Here is a 27,892-nt window from a genome sequence, read left to right on the forward strand (position 1 = left end):
TGTGCAATCGGGTCAGAATCAGGGGTCTTTTCGCAATCAGTACTAAATCAGGGACTAAAAATGAAATTCGGCTGTTTAATGGGAAAAATATCAGAACCGGGTTTTCTTTCATCTTGCAACCGAGTTCAAGAGTGGTGTTGGGTTTTTGGAGTAGGAAAAATTGGTCAAAGAGAAGATTCGGGTAGAATTTCAAAGGGGAAATGCTTGATTTGTTGATTCAAGGATGGAAGATGGGATTTGAGCTAGGTTTTATGGAAGCTTTGGTAAGAATTCTTACTTTCTCTCTCTAGGTGATGATTGTGAGATGAATTAACTAGTTTTAATGGAGGTTTATTGTTGCATGTGTAGAGATAAAGAAGTGATGAAAGAAATCAAAGGGACAACATCAAAGAGAAGGTAAATGATGTTAATTTCACCCAAATTGATTTAATTGATCATGTTCTAAAATCTAGGGTTTATGAGTATGAAATTTAGGGATTTTTCATAGTCAATGGAATTTTAAGGTTAATATGGAAGGGAATTAGTTAATTACGAGATTTAAATGATGTTGGAGAGGTTAATGGTGTTTGATTATCGATCAAACAACTGTGTGAGGGACTGTTACGAGCAGTCCACTGTTTTAGTATTTCTGGCCTTGTAGATTGTTCGGACGGATTTTCCGGAAACACGAGACTCGTAGATTAGGATGTTATCTTTCCGAAATGGTGTGGTACATGTTATTTCGAGTTTGGATGAGAAAGATATGACCGTTAGAACACGCAGCGTACGATCAGTGAAACTGATGCACTGCTGCGTACAGTTTGTGGTTTTCGGAGATGTTTGAGGGGGAATTAAGAGAAACCACCTGAGAACAAAACATTATAGATGAGATAAACTTTCCGAAGACGAAAGAATGGACTGAAACCGATCAGCGATGAGAGATTTATGACTGTTATAGCGCGCAACGCGCTGTTAGGAAATTCAGATTCGCTGCTGTTTGTATTTTGCTATTTCGAGGACCGTACACTTTAAGTTTGACCGAGATACTAAGTACTGAAATGTTAGAAACTGAAGTAGCTTTTCAACGATATAAGATATGCTTGAATTGGGACTAAATTGTGACGAGAATGAATCTAAGACAGAATAGAGTCACTCGGGGTCTTCCGATGTTAATGCGAGTCAAGTCTCTTTTGTCCCTCTTGTCGTATTGTCTTTTCAGAGTTAATTATGTCATCTTAAGATTCTTGTCGAGGAATCTAAGTTTATCTTTGTCTAGGAGGTCAGAAGGAAAGCCGAAACGAGTTGGGAGCAAGATGCTCGAAGCAAATCGGATGAGGACGGAGTCCTGCATCGCTAGGTAGGGGATACCTCTTGTTTTCTTTTATACTATTGTCTAGATTCATGCTAGAAGTAGGAGATATGCATGCATCATTATATGTAGATGGTAGGTGATCATATATGCATGATTTAAACCCTTGATTTCAATGAAAATAGTATCGTTGGTTAGGATTATTGATTATTGATGGGTTAACGATTTAGACTCTGTTTTCAATGGAACTGTTATCGTGAACTTTCCTTATTGATGTGATGGTTTATATATGAAAAATATCTTACGAATGATTTCTAGAGAAATGGTTTTCTAAACGGATTGTATATCGATGTTTTGAAAACGTAACGATTTCGTATGTTGTATGTGATTGGTGAAGTGGACTGAAACGAGTCATGAGGGTCTTGGCAGTTGTAGTGCTCCACTCTCTGGCCAGGATTCTCGTTTAGGTTGGACTCTCGGGGCTCAGGGATTTGCTACCCTTGACCGCTCGATTGGACTGTAAGCCTGCTTGTTCTTACCCTCGGGGCTCAGAGGCTGTACACCTCTGACCGCCCGACTGGTTTGGTGATTGGGATCCCTCTGCACGTTATGATATGACTCTGTGTGGTGTGCCACTTCTGTGTGACAAGATAAATAATGTTTTTAAAAAGCCTATCTCAGTCGAGGGCGTAATGGGTGAGTTCCGAATCTGCTGAGATTGTGGGTGAAGGATGTTTTCACAAGTAAAGAGTATTATTTCGGCGGTTGACACAATAAATGTTTTTCTATAACCAGAAGAAATAGTTGCATGCTAGGGTACCGATGAGAATATGCTTTTCGTCCCAACACGAATACTGGAGGGACGACCTGACTATTCGACTTCGGTGAAGCTAAAACGTATCTAGTTAAGCTAGGTGTATATATTTATCACGAGGTTAGCTTTTCAATGACTGTGGAGTCGCCTAGTGGGAGAGGGGCTTACCTACCTAGGGGTAAGCCACTTTCTCGAGAGAATTTGAGTACCTTGGTTAGTGCCGGAAATGGGACGGTACTAGCCAAAGTACTATAGAATTCTCTGGGTAACTCTCTGTTAATTGAGAGGCATACCAAGGGTGGGCAGTTAAGTCTGTTATTGTATGCTAGTATTAGGATTGATATATATTTATATGTGTGCATGTTTTACTCGAGAAAAGGTTTATCGCAGTTTTGTTTTGGGACTCCTCTACCAGTTAACTCGTGTCGGTGAGTTACTGACCCCCTACCAGTGTGTTAGTATGCAGGTTCCTAGTTAGAAGCATCTGCAGCGACAGGGTTAGCAGATGGATTGCAGGGGTTGCGGCGCGGTGCCACTTTGGTGTTATTTCTTTTCTTTTCGGTTTTGTTTTATCTTCGAAGTTATACTCTTATACACTGAACACCATGTAATATAAATATATATATATGTATCACATAGGTTGTACAGGGATGTACGGTGTTGTTCAGGATGAGTTGACCGTGTTCTGGTGGTTCGGTTTGGAACCAGAGTCTGTTAGTTAATTATGTTTCATTTTAGCTTCCGTTGTGTATGTGTATGCGAATGTATGGTCTGCATGACAGGTTACAGGTACGACCGGTTCGATTTACAGAGGAGGTGCTGTCCGATTTTCGGCTCGTCTGTGAATTGCCGGGGCGTGGTCGTGCTTAGTTATGGGGCACGGGGCGTCACAAGTGGTATCAGAGCATGAGTTCTGGTGACCGATAAGAGGTGGGGAGTGTAGAGCATAAATTGCTCTGAGTTTTAGGGAAAGATAAAAATGATCAAGACTAGGTGTCTAAAAGCTTCAAGATTAAAAACAATCAAGAGTAAAAGATGCTATATAGTATTTGATTTGTTTTGTTTTTCTTATGATTTTTGTTTCTTGCTTCGTTTTACTCGCAAAAGGAAGAACCGATTGATGGGTGATAATCGTAAGTTAATTCCTTCAGTGTGGTTTAATGTGGGGTTGGAGTCTTAGAGATGACTACGATTCGTCAAGAAGACAGACTTGCTTTGAGTTGGATGATAGTTACCAATGATGAAGGAAAGTTGAGTATCGAGGGAATTAAGATTAGTGAAGAAAAGACAACCTGGTCATAAGAGTTGGGAGGAAGATCAAGATGATGCTAGTGTCCACAGAGTTTCGTACCCACAACCAGTAAGACTGGGAAGGCAGTCAGGGTTGATTAGAAGCTTTAGTGGTCTTTGGGTGTGAACATCGCATCTAGGTCGTGGAAGGACCAGATATAGACAAGTTGGAGCCAACAAAGGAAAATTGGTACATGGTATTATACAAGTTGACAGAGTTCGCTACAAGTGTAGAGAAAACAAAGAAGAAAAAGAAAGTTCGGAATAGAGAGACATAGTGGTTATGGAAAAATCAATTAGTGGCATATGGGCGAGATGCATTTCAGAAGTAGGAGGAAACAAAGGTGGTTTAGAAAAGTTATCTTTCGAAGGAGGTCAAAAGGAAAGGAAGAAAATAAAGAGTTCATAAGTTGAGAGCGAGAAGTGTGGTGACTAGACGTTCATATAAGAACCAGGCGACGTAAATGAATGGTTAAAAGTTTTAACAGGGGTAAAGGTACATATGAGTTCAGTCGGAACAGGGATAGAGAAATCATTAAAGTAATCCTAGAAGAAGGGGACTAAGAGATTTTCAGCAAGTTAAGGAAAACCAAGGTAACAAAGGGTGTTGACAATCAGGACAAAGATGGTGAATATCTAGAGAGACAACGTCACAGACGCATGGGTGAGGTTAACTTGGTCAGTAGTGATGGAGTTGTGGAAAAATCTTGTGAGTCAAAGTCACTCGAGCTGGTGATTCTCATATGAAGGCATTGCCAGGAGTAGCTAACCTAGGCGAACCGATAATATGGGAAATGCCCTCGAGTAGCAAATAAGCTACAGATTGAACCACATAAGAAGTTTAATGACCAAATGACTTGTTGAAGGATCATACAACCTGGAAGATGATATAATAAAAGGACTTACAAGATAAGTAGTTGAAAGAGCTCAGAGATTCAGGTAAATGAAAACTATAAGGATGACAAGAGATAAGATGTTGTGAGATTATATGTCCAAGCAGTAGAGGTTACTCAAGGAAGTTATCAGCCCATGTAAATTGGTTGGGACAACAAAAGAACATGCTAGAGAATCTTATCGGATCTTCAGTTATTCGATGGTACAATATCGAAGGATAAAGATATCTGAGAATGAGTTGGGTTGAGAATAACTCGACAAATACGAGAGTAGATCAAAGATTCATTTCGGCAGTGGTTAGCAAGTAAATTACGGATCGTCTATACTCAGAGATTAAAAGGCAAGCAAGGATAGTGAGAACCTGGACTGGCAGATACAAATATATAGCAGTTTAGATTGAAAGGAAGACGGGAAAGGAGGTTTTAGAGACAGACCGTACGACTCAACATACAGTACATTCACGGACTACAAAGATGTACAAGGATTTGAGACGAAGTTCTTGGTAGTCAGGAATGAAAAGAGACATATTAGAACATGTGAAGATATGTGGTACTTGTCATCGAGTGAATCTGAAACACCATGCGAAGCGGGACTCCTCCAGTCACTTGAGGTAACCGAATGGAAATGACAACGTATGACGATAGATTTTGTGACAGATTTACCTAGAAGCATATTAGTACATGATGCAGTAGGGTGATCGTGGATCGACTTACCAAATCAGCTCACTTCATACCAGTAAGCATGACTTACTCACCAGAGAAGCTTGGTAGCTTGTACTTGGTAACATCATCAGACTGCATGGAGTACCGACATCAATAGTTTCGGACCGTGATCCTCGATTTACATCAAGATTGTGGGAGGTTTTCCAGTGGGCTCTAGGATCGGAATTACGCCTAAGTACCAGTTTTCATCCTCAGACAAATTGACGTTCAGAAAGGACCATTCAGATCCTTGAAGGCATGATTTGAGCATGTGTGCTAGAATTTAGAGGCTCTTGGACAGATCATTTATCCTTAGCAGAATCCTATAATATCAATATACAGACACTACTGGTATGGCATCATTCGAAGCGTGATCCGGGTAACAGGTTGTGAGGTGAGGTTAATCAATCGAAGATGCTGCGACCCCAGGATAGCCAAAAGTGTGATGCCCACAAACGACGACGACGATTGTTAGAATTTGATTGTGAATGGCATGTGCATGTAAAGGTGTCACTAAGGAAAGGAGTAAAGAGATTTGAACTTCAGGGTATGCTAGAGCCGAGATTCGGTTGTCTTTTTGTTATCCTTAAGAGAGTGGGTGTAGTAGCATATCAAGTATGTTTGCCAACAAAGTTAGTGAAAGATCAGAATATAGTTCACTTCTCAGAACTGAGGAAGTATCGACTAGAATCCCATCTCATGTGGTTTGTGGGGACGAGTTAGAGATTGATGAAGACGCGAACTATGAGTTCATGCCAATTATGATTTGAGACAATCTGCTAAAAGTACCAAGGAACAAGGAAATCCCGTTGGTGGTAGTTCTATGGAGGCACAACAACATCAAAGAATCACCATGGGAGAAGGAGGCGGAAATTCGAGAACATCCAAAACTCTCCAGAGATCAAAATCCACAAGGAATGTAAGGGTGGTGAGAGAGATAGTGTTAAAAGATCTGAGGTCTTGAGATGGTAAAGGAGAATCGAGTATGTTCTCTGAATGAGCTCATAAGTACTGCAACAAAAGAAGCTCTTAGAACAGTTGTCGATACAGTCGAAAGTTCATGATTATAGTGTGGAGTGATAAAGAAGGGTCACTACATGATTTAGTTAGGAATGAGTCGATTCAATACATTTATTGCGAGAAAATCCGAGTTAATCCAAATTTCGAGGACGAAATTTCTTTTAAGGGGGGAAGATTGTAACATCCCACAAGTTGAAGTTAGATGAGGGACCATTCTGGATTCAGACTAAGTGAAATCAGGGACTAAATGTGCAATCGGGTCAGAATCAGGGGTCTTTTCGCAATCAGTACTAAATCAGGGACTAAAAATGAAATTCGGCTGTTTAATGGGAAAAATATCAGAACCGGGTTTTCTTTCATCTTGCAACCGAGTTCAAGAGTGGTGTTGGGTTTTTGGAGTAGGAAAAATTGGTCAAAGAGAAGATTCGGGTAGAATTTCAAAGGGGAAATGCTTGATTTGTTGATTCAAGGATGGAAGATGGGATTTGAGCTAGGTTTTATGGAAGCTTTGGTAAGAATTCTTACTTTCTCTCTCTAGGTGATGATTGTGAGATGAATTAACTAGTTTTAATGGAGGTTTATTGTTGCATGTGTAGAGATAAAGAAGTGATGAAAGAAATCAAAGGGACAACATCAAAGAGAAGGTAAATGATGTTAATTTCACCCAAATTGATTTAATTGATCATGTTCTAAAATCTAGGGTTTATGAATATGAAATTTAGGGATTTTTCATAGTCAATGGAATTTTAAGGTTAATATGGAAGGGAATTAGTTAATTACGAGATTTAAATGATGTTGGAGAGGTTAATGGTGTTTGATTATCGATCAAACAACTGTGTGAGGGACTGTTACGAGCAGTCCACTGTTTTAGTATTTCTGGCCTTGTAGATTGTTCGGACGGATTTTCCGGAAACACGAGACTCGTAGATTAGGATGTTATCTTTCCGAAATGGTGTGGTACATGTTATTTCGAGTTTGGATGAGAAAGATATGACCGTTAGAACACGCAGCGTACGATCAGTGAAACTGATGCACTGCTGCGTACAGTTTGTGGTTTTCGGAGATGTTTGAGGGGGAATTAAGAGAAACCACCTGAGAACAAAACATTATAGATGAGATAAACTTTCCGAAGACGAAAGAATGGACTGAAACCGATCAGCGATGAGAGATTTATGACTGTTATAGCGCGCAACGCGCTGTTAGGAAATTCAGATTCGCTGCTGTTTGTATTTTGCTATTTCGAGGACCGTACACTTTAAGTTTGACCGAGATACTAAGTACTGAAATGTTAGAAACTGAAGTAGCTTTTCAACGATATAAGATATGCTTGAATTGGGACTAAATTGTGACGAGAATGAATCTAAGACAGAATAGAGTCACTCGGGGTCTTCCGATGTTAATGCGAGTCAAGTCTCTTTTGTCCCTCTTGTCGTATTGTCTTTTCAGAGTTAATTATGTCATCTTAAGATTCTTGTCGAGGAATCTAAGTTTATCTTTGTCTAGGAGGTCAGAAGGAAAGCCGAAACGAGTTGGGAGCAAGATGCTCGAAGCAAATCGGATGAGGACGGAGTCCTGCATCGCTAGGTAGGGGATACCTCTTGTTTTCTTTTATACTATTGTCTAGATTCATGCTAGAAGTAGGAGATATGCATGCATCATTATATGTAGATGGTAGGTGATCATATATGCATGATTTAAACCCTTGATTTCAATGAAAATAGTATCGTTGGTTAGGATTATTGATTATTGATGGGTTAACGATTTAGACTCTGTTTTCAATGGAACTGTTATCGTGAACTTTCCTTATTGATGTGATGGTTTATATATGAAAAATATCTTACGAATGATTTCTAGAGAAATGGTTTTCTAAACGGATTGTATATCGATGTTTTGAAAACGTAACGATTTCGTATGTTGTATGTGATTGGTGAAGTGGACTGAAACGAGTCATGAGGGTCTTGGCAGTTGTAGTGCTCCACTCTCTGGCCAGGATTCTCGTTTAGGTTGGACTCGGGGCTCAGGGATTTGCTACCCTTGACCGCTCGATTGGACTGTAAGCCTGCTTGTTCTTACCCTCGGGGCTCAGAGGCTGTACACCTCTGACCGCCCGACTGGTTTGGTGATTGGGATCCCTCTGCACGTTATGATATGACTCTGTGTGGTGTGCCACTTCTGTGTGACAAGATAAATAATGTTTTTAAAAAGCCTATCTCAGTCGAGGGCGTAATGGGTGAGTTCCGAATCTGCTGAGATTGTGGGTGAAGGATGTTTTCACAAGTAAAGAGTATTATTTCGGCGGTTGACACAATAAATGTTTTTCTATAACCAGAAGAAATAGTTGCATGCTAGGGTACCGATGAGAATATGCTTTTCGTCCCAACACGAATACTGGAGGGACGACCTGACTATTCGACTTCGGTGAAGCTAAAACGTATCTAGTTAAGCTAGGTGTATATATTTATCACGAGGTTAGCTTTTCAATGACTGTGGAGTCGCCTAGTGGGAGAGGGGCTTACCTACCTAGGGGTAAGCCACTTTCTCGAGAGAATTTGAGTACCTTGGTTAGTGCCGGAAATGGGACGGTACTAGCCAAAGTACTATAGAATTCTCTGGGTAACTCTCTGTTAATTGAGAGGCATACCAAGGGTGGGCAGTTAAGTCTGTTATTGTATGCTAGTATTAGGATTGATATATATTTATATGTGTGCATGTTTTACTCGAGAAAAGGTTTATCGCAGTTTTGTTTTGGGACTCCTCTACCAGTTAACTCGTGTCGGTGAGTTACTGACCCCCTACCAGTGTGTTAGTATGCAGGTTCCTAGTTAGAAGCATCTGCAGCGACAGGGTTAGCAGATGGATTGCAGGGGTTGCGGCGCGGTGCCACTTTGGTGTTATTTCTTTTCTTTTCGGTTTTGTTTTATCTTCGAAGTTATACTCTTATACACTGAACACCATGTAATATAAATATATATATATGTATCACATAGGTTGTACAGGGATGTACGGTGTTGTTCAGGATGAGTTGACCGTGTTCTGGTGGTTCGGTTTGGAACCAGAGTCTGTTAGTTAATTATGTTTCATTTTAGCTTCCGTTGTGTATGTGTATGCGAATGTATGGTCTGCATGACAGGTTACAGGTACGACCGGTTCGATTTACAGAGGAGGTGCTGTCCGATTTTCGGCTCGTCTGTGAATTGCCGGGGCGTGGTCGTGCTTAGTTATGGGGCACGGGGCGTCACAAGTGGTATCAGAGCATGAGTTCTGGTGACCGATAAGAGGTGGGGAGTGTAGAGCATAAATTGCTCTGAGTTTTAGGGAAAGATAAAAATGATCAAGACTAGGTGTCTAAAAGCTTCAAGATTAAAAACAATCAAGAGTAAAAGATGCTATATAGTATTTGATTTGTTTTGTTTTTCTTATGATTTTTGTTTCTTGCTTCGTTTTACTCGCAAAAGGAAGAACCGATTGATGGGTGATAATCGTAAGTTAATTCCTTCAGTGTGGTTTAATGTGGGGTTGGAGTCTTAGAGATGACTACGATTCGTCAAGAAGACAGACTTGCTTTGAGTTGGATGATAGTTACCAATGATGAAGGAAAGTTGAGTATCGAGGGAATTAAGATTAGTGAAGAAAAGACAACCTGGTCATAAGAGTTGGGAGGAAGATCAAGATGATGCTAGTGTCCACAGAGTTTCGTACCCACAACCAGTAAGACTGGGAAGGCAGTCAGGGTTGATTAGAAGCTTTAGTGGTCTTTGGGTGTGAACATCGCATCTAGGTCGTGGAAGGACCAGATATAGACAAGTTGGAGCCAACAAAGGAAAATTGGTACATGGTATTATACAAGTTGACAGAGTTCGCTACAAGTGTAGAGAAAACAAAGAAGAAAAAGAAAGTTCGGAATAGAGAGACATAGTGGTTATGGAAAAATCAATTAGTGGCATATGGGCGAGATGCATTTCAGAAGTAGGAGGAAACAAAGGTGGTTTAGAAAAGTTATCTTTCGAAGGAGGTCAAAAGGAAAGGAAGAAAATAAAGAGTTCATAAGTTGAGAGCGAGAAGTGTGGTGACTAGACGTTCATATAAGAACCAGGCGACGTAAATGAATGGTTAAAAGTTTTAACAGGGGTAAAGGTACATATGAGTTCAGTCGGAACAGGGATAGAGAAATCATTAAAGTAATCCTAGAAGAAGGGGACTAAGAGATTTTCAGCAAGTTAAGGAAAACCAAGGTAACAAAGGGTGTTGACAATCAGGACAAAGATGGTGAATATCTAGAGAGACAACGTCACAGACGCATGGGTGAGGTTAACTTGGTCAGTAGTGATGGAGTTGTGGAAAAATCTTGTGAGTCAAAGTCACTCGAGCTGGTGATTCTCATATGAAGGCATTGCCAGGAGTAGCTAACCTAGGCGAACCGATAATATGGGAAATGCCCTCGAGTAGCAAATAAGCTACAGATTGAACCACATAAGAAGTTTAATGACCAAATGACTTGTTGAAGGATCATACAACCTGGAAGATGATATAATAAAAGGACTTACAAGATAAGTAGTTGAAAGAGCTCAGAGATTCAGGTAAATGAAAACTATAAGGATGACAAGAGATAAGATGTTGTGAGATTATATGTCCAAGCAGTAGAGGTTACTCAAGGAAGTTATCAGCCCATGTAAATTGGTTGGGACAACAAAAGAACATGCTAGAGAATCTTATCGGATCTTCAGTTATTCGATGGTACAATATCGAAGGATAAAGATATCTGAGAATGAGTTGGGTTGAGAATAACTCGACAAATACGAGAGTAGATCAAAGATTCATTTCGGCAGTGGTTAGCAAGTAAATTACGGATCGTCTATACTCAGAGATTAAAAGGCAAGCAAGGATAGTGAGAACCTGGACTGGCAGATACAAATATATAGCAGTTTAGATTGAAAGGAAGACGGGAAAGGAGGTTTTAGAGACAGACCGTACGACTCAACATACAGTACATTCACGGACTACAAAGATGTACAAGGATTTGAGACGAAGTTCTTGGTAGTCAGGAATGAAAAGAGACATATTAGAACATGTGAAGATATGTGGTACTTGTCATCGAGTGAATCTGAAACACCATGCGAAGCGGGACTCCTCCAGTCACTTGAGGTAACCGAATGGAAATGACAACGTATGACGATAGATTTTGTGACAGATTTACCTAGAAGCATATTAGTACATGATGCAGTAGGGTGATCGTGGATCGACTTACCAAATCAGCTCACTTCATACCAGTAAGCATGACTTACTCACCAGAGAAGCTTGGTAGCTTGTACTTGGTAACATCATCAGACTGCATGGAGTACCGACATCAATAGTTTCGGACCGTGATCCTCGATTTACATCAAGATTGTGGGAGGTTTTCCAGTGGGCTCTAGGATCGGAATTACGCCTAAGTACCAGTTTTCATCCTCAGACAAATTGACGTTCAGAAAGGACCATTCAGATCCTTGAAGGCATGATTTGAGCATGTGTGCTAGAATTTAGAGGCTCTTGGACAGATCATTTATCCTTAGCAGAATCCTATAATATCAATATACAGACACTACTGGTATGGCATCATTCGAAGCGTGATCCGGGTAACAGGTTGTGAGGTGAGGTTAATCAATCGAAGATGCTGCGACCCCAGGATAGCCAAAAGTGTGATGCCCACAAACGACGACGACGATTGTTAGAATTTGATTGTGAATGGCATGTGCATGTAAAGGTGTCACTAAGGAAAGGAGTAAAGAGATTTGAACTTCAGGGTATGCTAGAGCCGAGATTCGGTTGTCTTTTTGTTATCCTTAAGAGAGTGGGTGTAGTAGCATATCAAGTATGTTTGCCAACAAAGTTAGTGAAAGATCAGAATATAGTTCACTTCTCAGAACTGAGGAAGTATCGACTAGAATCCCATCTCATGTGGTTTGTGGGGACGAGTTAGAGATTGATGAAGACGCGAACTATGAGTTCATGCCAATTATGATTTGAGACAATCTGCTAAAAGTACCAAGGAACAAGGAAATCCCGTTGGTGGTAGTTCTATGGAGGCACAACAACATCAAAGAATCACCATGGGAGAAGGAGGCGGAAATTCGAGAACATCCAAAACTCTCCAGAGATCAAAATCCACAAGGAATGTAAGGGTGGTGAGAGAGATAGTGTTAAAAGATCTGAGGTCTTGAGATGGTAAAGGAGAATCGAGTATGTTCTCTGAATGAGCTCATAAGTACTGCAACAAAAGAAGCTCTTAGAACAGTTGTCGATACAGTCGAAAGTTCATGATTATAGTGTGGAGTGATAAAGAAGGGTCACTACATGATTTAGTTAGGAATGAGTCGATTCAATACATTTATTGCGAGAAAATCCGAGTTAATCCAAATTTCGAGGACGAAATTTCTTTTAAGGGGGGAAGATTGTAACATCCCACAAGTTGAAGTTAGATGAGGGACCATTCTGGATTCAGACTAAGTGAAATCAGGGACTAAATGTGCAATCGGGTCAGAATCAGGGGTCTTTTCGCAATCAGTACTAAATCAGGGACTAAAAATGAAATTCGGCTGTTTAATGGGAAAAATATCAGAACCGGGTTTTCTTTCATCTTGCAACCGAGTTCAAGAGTGGTGTTGGGTTTTTGGAGTAGGAAAAATTGGTCAAAGAGAAGATTCGGGTAGAATTTCAAAGGGGAAATGCTTGATTTGTTGATTCAAGGATGGAAGATGGGATTTGAGCTAGGTTTTATGGAAGCTTTGGTAAGAATTCTTACTTTCTCTCTCTAGGTGATGATTGTGAGATGAATTAACTAGTTTTAATGGAGGTTTATTGTTGCATGTGTAGAGATAAAGAAGTGATGAAAGAAATCAAAGGGACAACATCAAAGAGAAGGTAAATGATGTTAATTTCACCCAAATTGATTTAATTGATCATGTTCTAAAATCTAGGGTTTATGAGTATGAAATTTAGGGATTTTTCATAGTCAATGGAATTTTAAGGTTAATATGGAAGGGAATTAGTTAATTACGAGATTTAAATGATGTTGGAGAGGTTAATGGTGTTTGATTATCGATCAAACAACTGTGTGAGGGACTGTTACGAGCAGTCCACTGTTTTAGTATTTCTGGCCTTGTAGATTGTTCGGACGGATTTTCCGGAAACACGAGACTCGTAGATTAGGATGTTATCTTTCCGAAATGGTGTGGTACATGTTATTTCGAGTTTGGATGAGAAAGATATGACCGTTAGAACACGCAGCGTACGATCAGTGAAACTGATGCACTGCTGCGTACAGTTTGTGGTTTTCGGAGATGTTTGAGGGGGAATTAAGAGAAACCACCTGAGAACAAAACATTATAGATGAGATAAACTTTCCGAAGACGAAAGAATGGACTGAAACCGATCAGCGATGAGAGATTTATGACTGTTATAGCGCGCAACGCGCTGTTAGGAAATTCAGATTCGCTGCTGTTTGTATTTTGCTATTTCGAGGACCGTACACTTTAAGTTTGACCGAGATACTAAGTACTGAAATGTTAGAAACTGAAGTAGCTTTTCAACGATATAAGATATGCTTGAATTGGGACTAAATTGTGACGAGAATGAATCTAAGACAGAATAGAGTCACTCGGGGTCTTCCGATGTTAATGCGAGTCAAGTCTCTTTTGTCCCTCTTGTCGTATTGTCTTTTCAGAGTTAATTATGTCATCTTAAGATTCTTGTCGAGGAATCTAAGTTTATCTTTGTCTAGGAGGTCAGAAGGAAAGCCGAAACGAGTTGGGAGCAAGATGCTCGAAGCAAATCGGATGAGGACGGAGTCCTGCATCGCTAGGTAGGGGATACCTCTTGTTTTCTTTTATACTATTGTCTAGATTCATGCTAGAAGTAGGAGATATGCATGCATCATTATATGTAGATGGTAGGTGATCATATATGCATGATTTAAACCCTTGATTTCAATGAAAATAGTATCGTTGGTTAGGATTATTGATTATTGATGGGTTAACGATTTAGACTCTGTTTTCAATGGAACTGTTATCGTGAACTTTCCTTATTGATGTGATGGTTTATATATGAAAAATATCTTACGAATGATTTCTAGAGAAATGGTTTTCTAAACGGATTGTATATCGATGTTTTGAAAACGTAACGATTTCGTATGTTGTATGTGATTGGTGAAGTGGACTGAAACGAGTCATGAGGGTCTTGGCAGTTGTAGTGCTCCACTCTCTGGCCAGGATTCTCGTTTAGGTTGGACTCTCGGGGCTCAGGGATTTGCTACCCTTGACCGCTCGATTGGACTGTAAGCCTGCTTGTTCTTACCCTCGGGGCTCAGAGGCTGTACACCTCTGACCGCCCGACTGGTTTGGTGATTGGGATCCCTCTGCACGTTATGATATGACTCTGTGTGGTGTGCCACTTCTGTGTGACAAGATAAATAATGTTTTTAAAAAGCCTATCTCAGTCGAGGGCGTAATGGGTGAGTTCCGAATCTGCTGAGATTGTGGGTGAAGGATGTTTTCACAAGTAAAGAGTATTATTTCGGCGGTTGACACAATAAATGTTTTTCTATAACCAGAAGAAATAGTTGCATGCTAGGGTACCGATGAGAATATGCTTTTCGTCCCAACACGAATACTGGAGGGACGACCTGACTATTCGACTTCGGTGAAGCTAAAACGTATCTAGTTAAGCTAGGTGTATATATTTATCACGAGGTTAGCTTTTCAATGACTGTGGAGTCGCCTAGTGGGAGAGGGGCTTACCTACCTAGGGGTAAGCCACTTTCTCGAGAGAATTTGAGTACCTTGGTTAGTGCCGGAAATGGGACGGTACTAGCCAAAGTACTATAGAATTCTCTGGGTAACTCTCTGTTAATTGAGAGGCATACCAAGGGTGGGCAGTTAAGTCTGTTATTGTATGCTAGTATTAGGATTGATATATATTTATATGTGTGCATGTTTTACTCGAGAAAAGGTTTATCGCAGTTTTGTTTTGGGACTCCTCTACCAGTTAACTCGTGTCGGTGAGTTACTGACCCCCTACCAGTGTGTTAGTATGCAGGTTCCTAGTTAGAAGCATCTGCAGCGACAGGGTTAGCAGATGGATTGCAGGGGTTGTGGCGCGGTGCCACTTTGGTGTTATTTCTTTTCTTTTCGGTTTTGTTTTATCTTCGAAGTTATACTCTTATACACTGAACACCATGTAATATAAATATATATATATGTATCACATAGGTTGTACAGGGATGTACGGTGTTGTTCAGGATGAGTTGACCGTGTTCTGGTGGTTCGGTTTGGAACCAGAGTCTGTTAGTTAATTATGTTTCATTTTAGCTTCCGTTGTGTATGTGTATGCGAATGTATGGTCTGCATGACAGGTTACAGGTACGACCGGTTCGATTTACAGAGGAGGTGCTGTCCGATTTTCGGCTCGTCTGTGAATTGCCGGGGCGTGGTCGTGCTTAGTTATGGGGCACGGGGCGTCACAAGTGGTATCAGAGCATGAGTTCTGGTGACCGATAAGAGGTGGGGAGTGTAGAGCATAAATTGCTCTGAGTTTTAGGGAAAGATAAAAATGATCAAGACTAGGTGTCTAAAAGCTTCAAGATTAAAAACAATCAAGAGTAAAAGATGCTATATAGTATTTGATTTGTTTTGTTTTTCTTATGATTTTTGTTTCTTGCTTCGTTTTACTCGCAAAAGGAAGAACCGATTGATGGGTGATAATCGTAAGTTAATTCCTTCAGTGTGGTTTAATGTGGGGTTGGAGTCTTAGAGATGACTACGATTCGTCAAGAAGACAGACTTGCTTTGAGTTGGATGATAGTTACCAATGATGAAGGAAAGTTGAGTATCGAGGGAATTAAGATTAGTGAAGAAAAGACAACCTGGTCATAAGAGTTGGGAGGAAGATCAAGATGATGCTAGTGTCCACAGAGTTTCGTACCCACAACCAGTAAGACTGGGAAGGCAGTCAGGGTTGATTAGAAGCTTTAGTGGTCTTTGGGTGTGAACATCGCATCTAGGTCGTGGAAGGACCAGATATAGACAAGTTGGAGCCAACAAAGGAAAATTGGTACATGGTATTATACAAGTTGACAGAGTTCGCTACAAGTGTAGAGAAAACAAAGAAGAAAAAGAAAGTTCGGAATAGAGAGACATAGTGGTTATGGAAAAATCAATTAGTGGCATATGGGCGAGATGCATTTCAGAAGTAGGAGGAAACAAAGGTGGTTTAGAAAAGTTATCTTTCGAAGGAGGTCAAAAGGAAAGGAAGAAAATAAAGAGTTCATAAGTTGAGAGCGAGAAGTGTGGTGACTAGACGTTCATATAAGAACCAGGCGACGTAAATGAATGGTTAAAAGTTTTAACAGGGGTAAAGGTACATATGAGTTCAGTCGGAACAGGGATAGAGAAATCATTAAAGTAATCCTAGAAGAAGGGGACTAAGAGATTTTCAGCAAGTTAAGGAAAACCAAGGTAACAAAGGGTGTTGACAATCAGGACAAAGATGGTGAATATCTAGAGAGACAACGTCACAGACGCATGGGTGAGGTTAACTTGGTCAGTAGTGATGGAGTTGTGGAAAAATCTTGTGAGTCAAAGTCACTCGAGCTGGTGATTCTCATATGAAGGCATTGCCAGGAGTAGCTAACCTAGGCGAACCGATAATATGGGAAATGCCCTCGAGTAGCAAATAAGCTACAGATTGAACCACATAAGAAGTTTAATGACCAAATGACTTGTTGAAGGATCATACAACCTGGAAGATGATATAATAAAAGGACTTACAAGATAAGTAGTTGAAAGAGCTCAGAGATTCAGGTAAATGAAAACTATAAGGATGACAAGAGATAAGATGTTGTGAGATTATATGTCCAAGCAGTAGAGGTTACTCAAGGAAGTTATCAGCCCATGTAAATTGGTTGGGACAACAAAAGAACATGCTAGAGAATCTTATCGGATCTTCAGTTATTCGATGGTACAATATCGAAGGATAAAGATATCTGAGAATGAGTTGGGTTGAGAATAACTCGACAAATACGAGAGTAGATCAAAGATTCATTTCGGCAGTGGTTAGCAAGTAAATTACGGATCGTCTATACTCAGAGATTAAAAGGCAAGCAAGGATAGTGAGAACCTGGACTGGCAGATACAAATATATAGCAGTTTAGATTTAAAGGAAGACGGGAAAGGAGGTTTTAGAGACAGACCGTACGACTCAACATACAGTACATTCACGGACTACAAAGATGTACAAGGATTTGAGACGAAGTTCTTGGTAGTCAGGAATGAAAAGAGACATATTAGAACATGTGAAAATATGTGGTACTTGTCATCGAGTGAATCTGAAACACCATGCGAAGCGGGACTCCTCCAGTCACTTGAGGTAACCGAATGGAAATGACAACGTATGACGATAGATTTTGTGACAGATTTACCTAGAAGCATATTAGTACATGATGCAGTAGGGTGATCGTGGATCGACTTACCAAATCAGCTCACTTCATACCAGTAAGCATGACTTACTCACCAGAGAAGCTTGGTAGCTTGTACTTGGTAACATCATCAGACTGCATGGAGTACCGACATCAATAGTTTCGGACCGTGATCCTCGATTTACATCAAGATTGTGGGAGGTTTTCCAGTGGGCTCTAGGATCGGAATTACGCCTAAGTACCAGTTTTCATCCTCAGACAAATTGACGTTCAGAAAGGACCATTCAGATCCTTGAAGGCATGATTTGAGCATGTGTGCTAGAATTTAGAGGCTCTTGGACAGATCATTTATCCTTAGCAGAATCCTATAATATCAATATACAGACACTACTGGTATGGCATCATTCGAAGCGTGATCCGGGTAACAGGTTGTGAGGTGAGGTTAATCAATCGAAGATGCTGCGACCCCAGGATAGCCAAAAGTGTGATGCCCACAAACGACGACGACGATTGTTAGAATTTGATTGTGAATGGCATGTGCATGTAAAGGTGTCACTAAGGAAAGGAGTAAAGAGATTTGAACTTCAGGGTATGCTAGAGCCGAGATTCGGTTGTCTTTTTGTTATCCTTAAGAGAGTGGGTGTAGTAGCATATCAAGTATGTTTGCCAACAAAGTTAGTGAAAGATCAGAATATAGTTCACTTCTCAGAACTGAGGAAGTATCGACTAGAATCCCATCTCATGTGGTTTGTGGGGACGAGTTAGAGATTGATGAAGACGCGAACTATGAGTTCATGCCAATTATGATTTGAGACAATCTGCTAAAAGTACCAAGGAACAAGGAAATCCCGTTGGTGGTAGTTCTATGGAGGCACAACAACATCAAAGAATCACCATGGGAGAAGGAGGCGGAAATTCGAGAACATCCAAAACTCTCCAGAGATCAAAATCCACAAGGAATGTAAGGGTGGTGAGAGAGATAGTGTTAAAAGATCTGAGGTCTTGAGATGGTAAAGGAGAATCGAGTATGTTCTCTGAATGAGCTCATAAGTACTGCAACAAAAGAAGCTCTTAGAACAGTTGTCGATACAGTCGAAAGTTCATGATTATAGTGTGGAGTGATAAAGAAGGGTCACTACATGATTTAGTTAGGAATGAGTCGATTCAATACATTTATTGCGAGAAAATCCGAGTTAATCCAAATTTCGAGGACGAAATTTCTTTTAAGGGGGGAAGATTGTAACATCCCACAAGTTGAAGTTAGATGAGGGACCATTCTGGATTCAGACTAAGTGAAATCAGGGACTAAATGTGCAATCGGGTCAGAATCAGGGGTCTTTTCGCAATCAGTACTAAATCAGGGACTAAAAATGAAATTCGGCTGTTTAATGGGAAAAATATCAGAACCGGGTTTTCTTTCATCTTGCAACCGAGTTCAAGAGTGGTGTTGGGTTTTTGGAGTAGGAAAAATTGGTCAAAGAGAAGATTCGGGTAGAATTTCAAAGGGGAAATGCTTGATTTGTTGATTCAAGGATGGAAGATGGGATTTGAGCTAGGTTTTATGGAAGCTTTGGTAAGAATTCTTACTTTCTCTCTCTAGGTGATGATTGTGAGATGAATTAACTAGTTTTAATGGAGGTTTATTGTTGCATGTGTAGAGATAAAGAAGTGATGAAAGAAATCAAAGGGACAACATCAAAGAGAAGGTAAATGATGTTAATTTCACCCAAATTGATTTAATTGATCATGTTCTAAAATCTAGGGTTTATGAGTATGAAATTTAGGGATTTTTCATAGTCAATGGAATTTTAAGGTTAATATGGAAGGGAATTAGTTAATTACGAGATTTAAATGATGTTGGAGAGGTTAATGGTGTTTGATTATCGATCAAACAACTGTGTGAGGGACTGTTACGAGCAGTCCACTGTTTTAGTATTTCTGGCCTTGTAGATTGTTCGGACGGATTTTCCGGAAACACGAGACTCGTAGATTAGGATGTTATCTTTCCGAAATGGTGTGGTACATGTTATTTCGAGTTTGGATGAGAAAGATATGACCGTTAGAACACGCAGCGTACGATCAGTGAAACTGATGCACTGCTGCGTACAGTTTGTGGTTTTCGGAGATGTTTGAGGGGGAATTAAGAGAAACCACCTGAGAACAAAACATTATAGATGAGATAAACTTTCCGAAGACGAAAGAATGGACTGAAACCGATCAGCGATGAGAGATTTATGACTGTTATAGCGCGCAACGCGCTGTTAGGAAATTCAGATTCGCTGCTGTTTGTATTTTGCTATTTCGAGGACCGTACACTTTAAGTTTGACCGAGATACTAAGTACTGAAATGTTAGAAACTGAAGTAGCTTTTCAACGATATAAGATATGCTTGAATTGGGACTAAATTGTGACGAGAATGAATCTAAGACAGAATAGAGTCCCTCGGGGTCTTCCGATGTTAATGCGAGTCAAGTCTCTTTTGTCCCTCTTGTCGTATTGTCTTTTCAGAGTTAATTATGTCATCTTAAGATTCTTGTCGAGGAATCTAAGTTTATCTTTGTCTAGGAGGTCAGAAGGAAAGCCGAAACGAGTTGGGAGCAAGATGCTCGAAGCAAATCGGATGAGGACGGAGTCCTGCATCGCTAGGTAGGGGATACCTCTTGTTTTCTTTTATACTATTGTCTAGATTCATGCTAGAAGTAGGAGATATGCATGCATCATTATATGTAGATGGTAGGTGATCATATATGCATGATTTAAACCCTTGATTTCAATGAAAATAGTATCGTTGGTTAGGATTATTGATTATTGATGGGTTAACGATTTAGACTCTGTTTTCAATGGAACTGTTATCGTGAACTTTCCTTATTGATGTGATGGTTTATATATGAAAAATATCTTACGAATGATTTCTAGAGAAATGGTTTTCTAAACGGATTGTATATCGATGTTTTGAAAACGTAACGATTTCGTATGTTGTATGTGATTGGTGAAGTGGACTGAAACGAGTCATGAGGGTCTTGGCAGTTGTAGTGCTCCACTCTCTGGCCAGGATTCTCGTTTAGGTTGGACTCTCGGGGCTCAGGGATTTGCTACCCTTGACCGCTCGATTGGACTGTAAGCCTGCTTGTTCTTACCCTCGGGGCTCAGAGGCTGTACACCTCTGACCGCCCGACTGGTTTGGTGATTGGGATCCCTCTGCACGTTATGATATGACTCTGTGTGGTGTGCCACTTCTGTGTGACAAGATAAATAATGTTTTTAAAAAGCCTATCTCAGTCGAGGGCGTAATGGGTGAGTTCCGAATCTGCTGAGATTGTGGGTGAAGGATGTTTTCACAAGTAAAGAGTATTATTTCGGCGGTTGACACAATAAATGTTTTTCTATAACCAGAAGAAATAGTTGCATGCTAGGGTACCGATGAGAATATGCTTTTCGTCCCAACACGAATACTGGAGGGACGACCTGACTATTCGACTTCGGTGAAGCTAAAACGTATCTAGTTAAGCTAGGTGTATATATTTATCACGAGGTTAGCTTTTCAATGACTGTGGAGTCGCCTAGTGGGAGAGGGGCTTACCTACCTAGGGGTAAGCCACTTTCTCGAGAGAATTTGAGTACCTTGGTTAGTGCCGGAAATGGGACGGTACTAGCCAAAGTACTATAGAATTCTCTGGGTAACTCTCTGTTAATTGAGAGGCATACCAAGGGTGGGCAGTTAAGTCTGTTATTGTATGCTAGTATTAGGATTGATATATATTTATATGTGTGCATGTTTTACTCGAGAAAAGGTTTATCGCAGTTTTGTTTTGGGACTCCTCTACCAGTTAACTCGTGTCGGTGAGTTACTGACCCCCTACCAGTGTGTTAGTATGCAGGTTCCTAGTTAGAAGCATCTGCAGCGACAGGGTTAGCAGATGGATTGCAGGGGTTGTGGCGCGGTGCCACTTTGGTGTTATTTCTTTTCTTTTCGGTTTTGTTTTATCTTCGAAGTTATACTCTTATACACTGAACACCATGTAATATAAATATATATATATGTATCACATAGGTTGTACAGGGATGTACGGTGTTGTTCAGGATGAGTTGACCGTGTTCTGGTGGTTCGGTTTGGAACCAGAGTCTGTTAGTTAATTATGTTTCATTTTAGCTTCCGTTGTGTATGTGTATGCGAATGTATGGTCTGCATGACAGGTTACAGGTACGACCGGTTCGATTTACAGAGGAGGTGCTGTCCGATTTTCGGCTCGTCTGTGAATTGCCGGGGCGTGGTCGTGCTTAGTTATGGGGCACGGGGCGTCACAAGTGGTATCAGAGCATGAGTTCTGGTGACCGATAAGAGGTGGGGAGTGTAGAGCATAAATTGCTCTGAGTTTTAGGGAAAGATAAAAATGATCAAGACTAGGTGTCTAAAAGCTTCAAGATTAAAAACAATCAAGAGTAAAAGATGCTATATAGTATTTGATTTGTTTTGTTTTTCTTATGATTTTTGTTTCTTGCTTCGTTTTACTCGCAAAAGGAAGAACCGATTGATGGGTGATAATCGTAAGTTAATTCCTTCAGTGTGGTTTAATGTGGGGTTGGAGTCTTAGAGATGACTACGATTCGTCAAGAAGACAGACTTGCTTTGAGTTGGATGATAGTTACCAATGATGAAGGAAAGTTGAGTATCGAGGGAATTAAGATTAGTGAAGAAAAGACAACCTGGTCATAAGAGTTGGGAGGAAGATCAAGATGATGCTAGTGTCCACAGAGTTTCGTACCCACAACCAGTAAGACTGGGAAGGCAGTCAGGGTTGATTAGAAGCTTTAGTGGTCTTTGGGTGTGAACATCGCATCTAGGTCGTGGAAGGACCAGATATAGACAAGTTGGAGCCAACAAAGGAAAATTGGTACATGGTATTATACAAGTTGACAGAGTTCGCTACAAGTGTAGAGAAAACAAAGAAGAAAAAGAAAGTTCGGAATAGAGAGACATAGTGGTTATGGAAAAATCAATTAGTGGCATATGGGCGAGATGCATTTCAGAAGTAGGAGGAAACAAAGGTGGTTTAGAAAAGTTATCTTTCGAAGGAGGTCAAAAGGAAAGGAAGAAAATAAAGAGTTCATAAGTTGAGAGCGAGAAGTGTGGTGACTAGACGTTCATATAAGAACCAGGCGACGTAAATGAATGGTTAAAAGTTTTAACAGGGGTAAAGGTACATATGAGTTCAGTCGGAACAGGGATAGAGAAATCATTAAAGTAATCCTAGAAGAAGGGGACTAAGAGATTTTCAGCAAGTTAAGGAAAACCAAGGTAACAAAGGGTGTTGACAATCAGGACAAAGATGGTGAATATCTAGAGAGACAACGTCACAGACGCATGGGTGAGGTTAACTTGGTCAGTAGTGATGGAGTTGTGGAAAAATCTTGTGAGTCAAAGTCACTCGAGCTGGTGATTCTCATATGAAGGCATTGCCAGGAGTAGCTAACCTAGGCGAACCGATAATATGGGAAATGCCCTCGAGTAGCAAATAAGCTACAGATTGAACCACATAAGAAGTTTAATGACCAAATGACTTGTTGAAGGATCATACAACCTGGAAGATGATATAATAAAAGGACTTACAAGATAAGTAGTTGAAAGAGCTCAGAGATTCAGGTAAATGAAAACTATAAGGATGACAAGAGATAAGATGTTGTGAGATTATATGTCCAAGCAGTAGAGGTTACTCAAGGAAGTTATCAGCCCATGTAAATTGGTTGGGACAACAAAAGAACATGCTAGAGAATCTTATCGGATCTTCAGTTATTCGATGGTACAATATCGAAGGATAAAGATATCTGAGAATGAGTTGGGTTGAGAATAACTCGACAAATACGAGAGTAGATCAAAGATTCATTTCGGCAGTGGTTAGCAAGTAAATTACGGATCGTCTATACTCAGAGATTAAAAGGCAAGCAAGGATAGTGAGAACCTGGACTGGCAGATACAAATATATAGCAGTTTAGATTGAAAGGAAGACGGGAAAGGAGGTTTTAGAGACAGACCGTACGACTCAACATACAGTACATTCACGGACTACAAAGATGTACAAGGATTTGAGACGAAGTTCTTGGTAGTCAGGAATGAAAAGAGACATATTAGAACATGTGAAGATATGTGGTACTTGTCATCGAGTGAATCTGAAACACCATGCGAAGCGGGACTCCTCCAGTCACTTGAGGTAACCGAATGGAAATGACAACGTATGACGATAGATTTTGTGACAGATTTACCTAGAAGCATATTAGTACATGATGCAGTAGGGTGATCGTGGATCGACTTACCAAATCAGCTCACTTCATACCAGTAAGCATGACTTACTCACCAGAGAAGCTTGGTAGCTTGTACTTGGTAACATCATCAGACTGCATGGAGTACCGACATCAATAGTTTCGGACCGTGATCCTCGATTTACATCAAGATTGTGGGAGGTTTTCCAGTGGGCTCTAGGATCGGAATTACGCCTAAGTACCAGTTTTCATCCTCAGACAAATTGACGTTCAGAAAGGACCATTCAGATCCTTGAAGGCATGATTTGAGCATGTGTGCTAGAATTTAGAGGCTCTTGGACAGATCATTTATCCTTAGCAGAATCCTATAATATCAATATACAGACACTACTGGTATGGCATCATTCGAAGCGTGATCCGGGTAACAGGTTGTGAGGTGAGGTTAATCAATCGAAGATGCTGCGACCCCAGGATAGCCAAAAGTGTGATGCCCACAAACGACGACGACGATTGTTAGAATTTGATTGTGAATGGCATGTGCATGTAAAGGTGTCACTAAGGAAAGGAGTAAAGAGATTTGAACTTCAGGGTATGCTAGAGCCGAGATTCGGTTGTCTTTTTGTTATCCTTAAGAGAGTGGGTGTAGTAGCATATCAAGTATGTTTGCCAACAAAGTTAGTGAAAGATCAGAATATAGTTCACTTCTCAGAACTGAGGAAGTATCGACTAGAATCCCATCTCATGTGGTTTGTGGGGACGAGTTAGAGATTGATGAAGACGCGAACTATGAGTTCATGCCAATTATGATTTGAGACAATCTGCTAAAAGTACCAAGGAACAAGGAAATCCCGTTGGTGGTAGTTCTATGGAGGCACAACAACATCAAAGAATCACCATGGGAGAAGGAGGCGGAAATTCGAGAACATCCAAAACTCTCCAGAGATCAAAATCCACAAGGAATGTAAGGGTGGTGAGAGAGATAGTGTTAAAAGATCTGAGGTCTTGAGATGGTAAAGGAGAATCGAGTATGTTCTCTGAATGAGCTCATAAGTACTGCAACAAAAGAAGCTCTTAGAACAGTTGTCGATACAGTCGAAAGTTCATGATTATAGTGTGGAGTGATAAAGAAGGGTCACTACATGATTTAGTTAGGAATGAGTCGATTCAATACATTTATTGCGAGAAAATCCGAGTTAATCCAAATTTCGAGGACGAAATTTCTTTTAAGGGGGGAAGATTGTAACATCCCACAAGTTGAAGTTAGATGAGGGACCATTCTGGATTCAGACTAAGTGAAATCAGGGACTAAATGTGCAATCGGGTCAGAATCAGGGGTCTTTTCGCAATCAGTACTAAATCAGGGACTAAAAATGAAATTCGGCTGTTTAATGGGAAAAATATCAGAACCGGGTTTTCTTTCATCTTGCAACCGAGTTCAAGAGTGGTGTTGGGTTTTTGGAGTAGGAAAAATTGGTCAAAGAGAAGATTCGGGTAGAATTTCAAAGGGGAAATGCTTGATTTGTTGATTCAAGGATGGAAGATGGGATTTGAGCTAGGTTTTATGGAAGCTTTGGTAAGAATTCTTACTTTCTCTCTCTAGGTGATGATTGTGAGATGAATTAACTAGTTTTAATGGAGGTTTATTGTTGCATGTGTAGAGATAAAGAAGTGATGAAAGAAATCAAAGGGACAACATCAAAGAGAAGGTAAATGATGTTAATTTCACCCAAATTGATTTAATTGATCATGTTCTAAAATCTAGGGTTTATGAGTATGAAATTTAGGGATTTTTCATAGTCAATGGAATTTTAAGGTTAATATGGAAGGGAATTAGTTAATTACGAGATTTAAATGATGTTGGAGAGGTTAATGGTGTTTGATTATCGATCAAACAACTGTGTGAGGGACTGTTACGAGCAGTCCACTGTTTTAGTATTTCTGGCCTTGTAGATTGTTCGGACGGATTTTCCGGAAACACGAGACTCGTAGATTAGGATGTTATCTTTCCGAAATGGTGTGGTACATGTTATTTCGAGTTTGGATGAGAAAGATATGACCGTTAGAACACGCAGCGTACGATCAGTGAAACTGATGCACTGCTGCGTACAGTTTGTGGTTTTCGGAGATGTTTGAGGGGGAATTAAGAGAAACCACCTGAGAACAAAACATTATAGATGAGATAAACTTTCCGAAGACGAAAGAATGGACTGAAACCGATCAGCGATGAGAGATTTATGACTGTTATAGCGCGCAACGCGCTGTTAGGAAATTCAGATTCGCTGCTGTTTGTATTTTGCTATTTCGAGGACCGTACACTTTAAGTTTGACCGAGATACTAAGTACTGAAATGTTAGAAACTGAAGTAGCTTTTCAACGATATAAGATATGCTTGAATTGGGACTAAATTGTGACGAGAATGAATCTAAGACAGAATAGAGTCACTCGGGGTCTTCCGATGTTAATGCGAGTCAAGTCTCTTTTGTCCCTCTTGTCGTATTGTCTTTTCAGAGTTAATTATGTCATCTTAAGATTCTTGTCGAGGAATCTAAGTTTATCTTTGTCTAGGAGGTCAGAAGGAAAGCCGAAACGAGTTGGGAGCAAGATGCTCGAAGCAAATCGGATGAGGACGGAGTCCTGCATCGCTAGGTAGGGGATACCTCTTGTTTTCTTTTATACTATTGTCTAGATTCATGCTAGAAGTAGGAGATATGCATGCATCATTATATGTAGATGGTAGGTGATCATATATGCATGATTTAAACCCTTGATTTCAATGAAAATAGTATCGTTGGTTAGGATTATTGATTATTGATGGGTTAACGATTTAGACTCTGTTTTCAATGGAACTGTTATCGTGAACTTTCCTTATTGATGTGATGGTTTATATATGAAAAATATCTTACTAATGATTTCTAGAGAAATGGTTTTCTAAACGGATTGTATATCGATGTTTTGAAAACGTAACGATTTCGTATGTTGTATGTGATTGGTGAAGTGGACTGAAACGAGTCATGAGGGTCTTGGCAGTTGTAGTGCTCCACTCTCTGGCCAGGATTCTCGTTTAGGTTGGACTCTCGGGGCTCAGGGATTTGCTACCCTTGACCGCTCGATTGGACTGTAAGCCTGCTTGTTCTTACCCTCGGGGCTCAGAGGCTGTACACCTCTGACCGCCCGACTGGTTTGGTGATTGGGATCCCTCTGCACGTTATGATATGACTCTGTGTGGTGTGCCACTTCTGTGTGACAAGATAAATAATGTTTTTAAAAAGCCTATCTCAGTCGAGGGCGTAATGGGTGAGTTCCGAATCTGCTGAGATTGTGGGTGAAGGATGTTTTCACAAGTAAAGAGTATTATTTCGGCGGTTGACACAATAAATGTTTTTCTATAACCAGAAGAAATAGTTGCATGCTAGGGTACCGATGAGAATATGCTTTTCGTCCCAACACGAATACTGGAGGGACGACCTGACTATTCGACTTCGGTGAAGCTAAAACGTATCTAGTTAAGCTAGGTGTATATATTTATCACGAGGTTAGCTTTTCAATGACTGTGGAGTCGCCTAGTGGGAGAGGGGCTTACCTACCTAGGGGTAAGCCACTTTCTCGAGAGAATTTGAGTACCTTGGTTAGTGCCGGAAATGGGACGGTACTAGCCAAAGTACTATAGAATTCTCTGGGTAACTCTCTGTTAATTGAGAGGCATACCAAGGGTGGGCAGTTAAGTCTGTTATTGTATGCTAGTATTAGGATTGATATATATTTATATGTGTGCATGTTTTACTCGAGAAAAGGTTTATCGCAGTTTTGTTTTGGGACTCCTCTACCAGTTAACTCGTGTCGGTGAGTTACTGACCCCCTACCAGTGTGTTAGTATGCAGGTTCCTAGTTAGAAGCATCTGCAGCGACAGGGTTAGCAGATGGATTGCAGGGGTTGTGGCGCGGTGCCACTTTGGTGTTATTTCTTTTCTTTTCGGTTTTGTTTTATCTTCGAAGTTATACTCTTATACACTGAACACCATGTAATATAAATATATATATATGTATCACATAGGTTGTACAGGGATGTACGGTGTTGTTCAGGATGAGTTGACCGTGTTCTGGTGGTTCGGCTTGGAACCAGAGTCTGTTAGTTAATTATGTTTCATTTTAGCTTCCGTTGTGTATGTGTATGCGAATGTATGGTC

General features: G+C 40.3%; 1 protein-coding gene across 6 annotated transcripts; it reads left to right on the top strand.

Annotated features, from left to right (window-relative positions):
- Positions 1-110: 110 nt before the first annotated feature.
- Positions 111-27,862, top strand: LOC147558889 (uncharacterized). Of its 6 annotated transcripts, none has more exons than XM_086660646.1 (8): positions 111-263; positions 349-396; positions 1,256-1,336; positions 7,511-7,591; positions 13,764-13,844; positions 20,019-20,099; positions 26,274-26,354; positions 27,572-27,862. In XM_086660646.1, exons 2-8 carry the CDS (start codon positions 362-364, stop codon positions 27,729-27,731), a joined length of 600 nt encoding a protein of 199 aa, XP_086516772.1. In that variant the 5' UTR covers positions 111-263; positions 349-361; the 3' UTR covers positions 27,732-27,862. The 6 variants fall into 6 exon arrangements, with proteins under 6 accessions (XP_086516772.1, XP_086516778.1, XP_086516773.1 ...); XM_086660647.1 differs by having other exon boundaries at positions 122-263; positions 1,264-1,336; XM_086660652.1 differs by lacking the exons at positions 26,274-26,354; positions 27,572-27,862 and adding an exon at positions 21,317-22,536.
- Positions 27,863-27,892: the final 30 nt, after the last annotated feature.

This window comes from Eschscholzia californica, unplaced genomic scaffold (assembly GCF_041429995.1).
Source record: "Eschscholzia californica isolate CP2 unplaced genomic scaffold, dmEscCali1.0.p SCAF_2, whole genome shotgun sequence".
NCBI lineage: Eukaryota > Viridiplantae > Streptophyta > Magnoliopsida > Ranunculales > Papaveraceae > Eschscholzia > Eschscholzia californica.

Excerpts from the sequence above, each read along its gene's own strand:
- LOC147558889 (XM_086660646.1), top strand. The coding sequence starts at position 362 with ATGAAAGAAATCAAAGGGACAACATCAAAGAGAAG. Across the intron at positions 20,100-26,273 it reads ACGGAGTCCTGCATCGCTAG|GAGGTCAGAAGGAAAGCCGA; the intron begins GTAGGGGATACC and ends ATCTTTGTCTAG. Across the intron at positions 26,355-27,571 it reads ACGGAGTCCTGCATCGCTAG|TGTGTTAGTATGCAGGTTCC; the intron begins GTAGGGGATACC and ends ACCCCCTACCAG.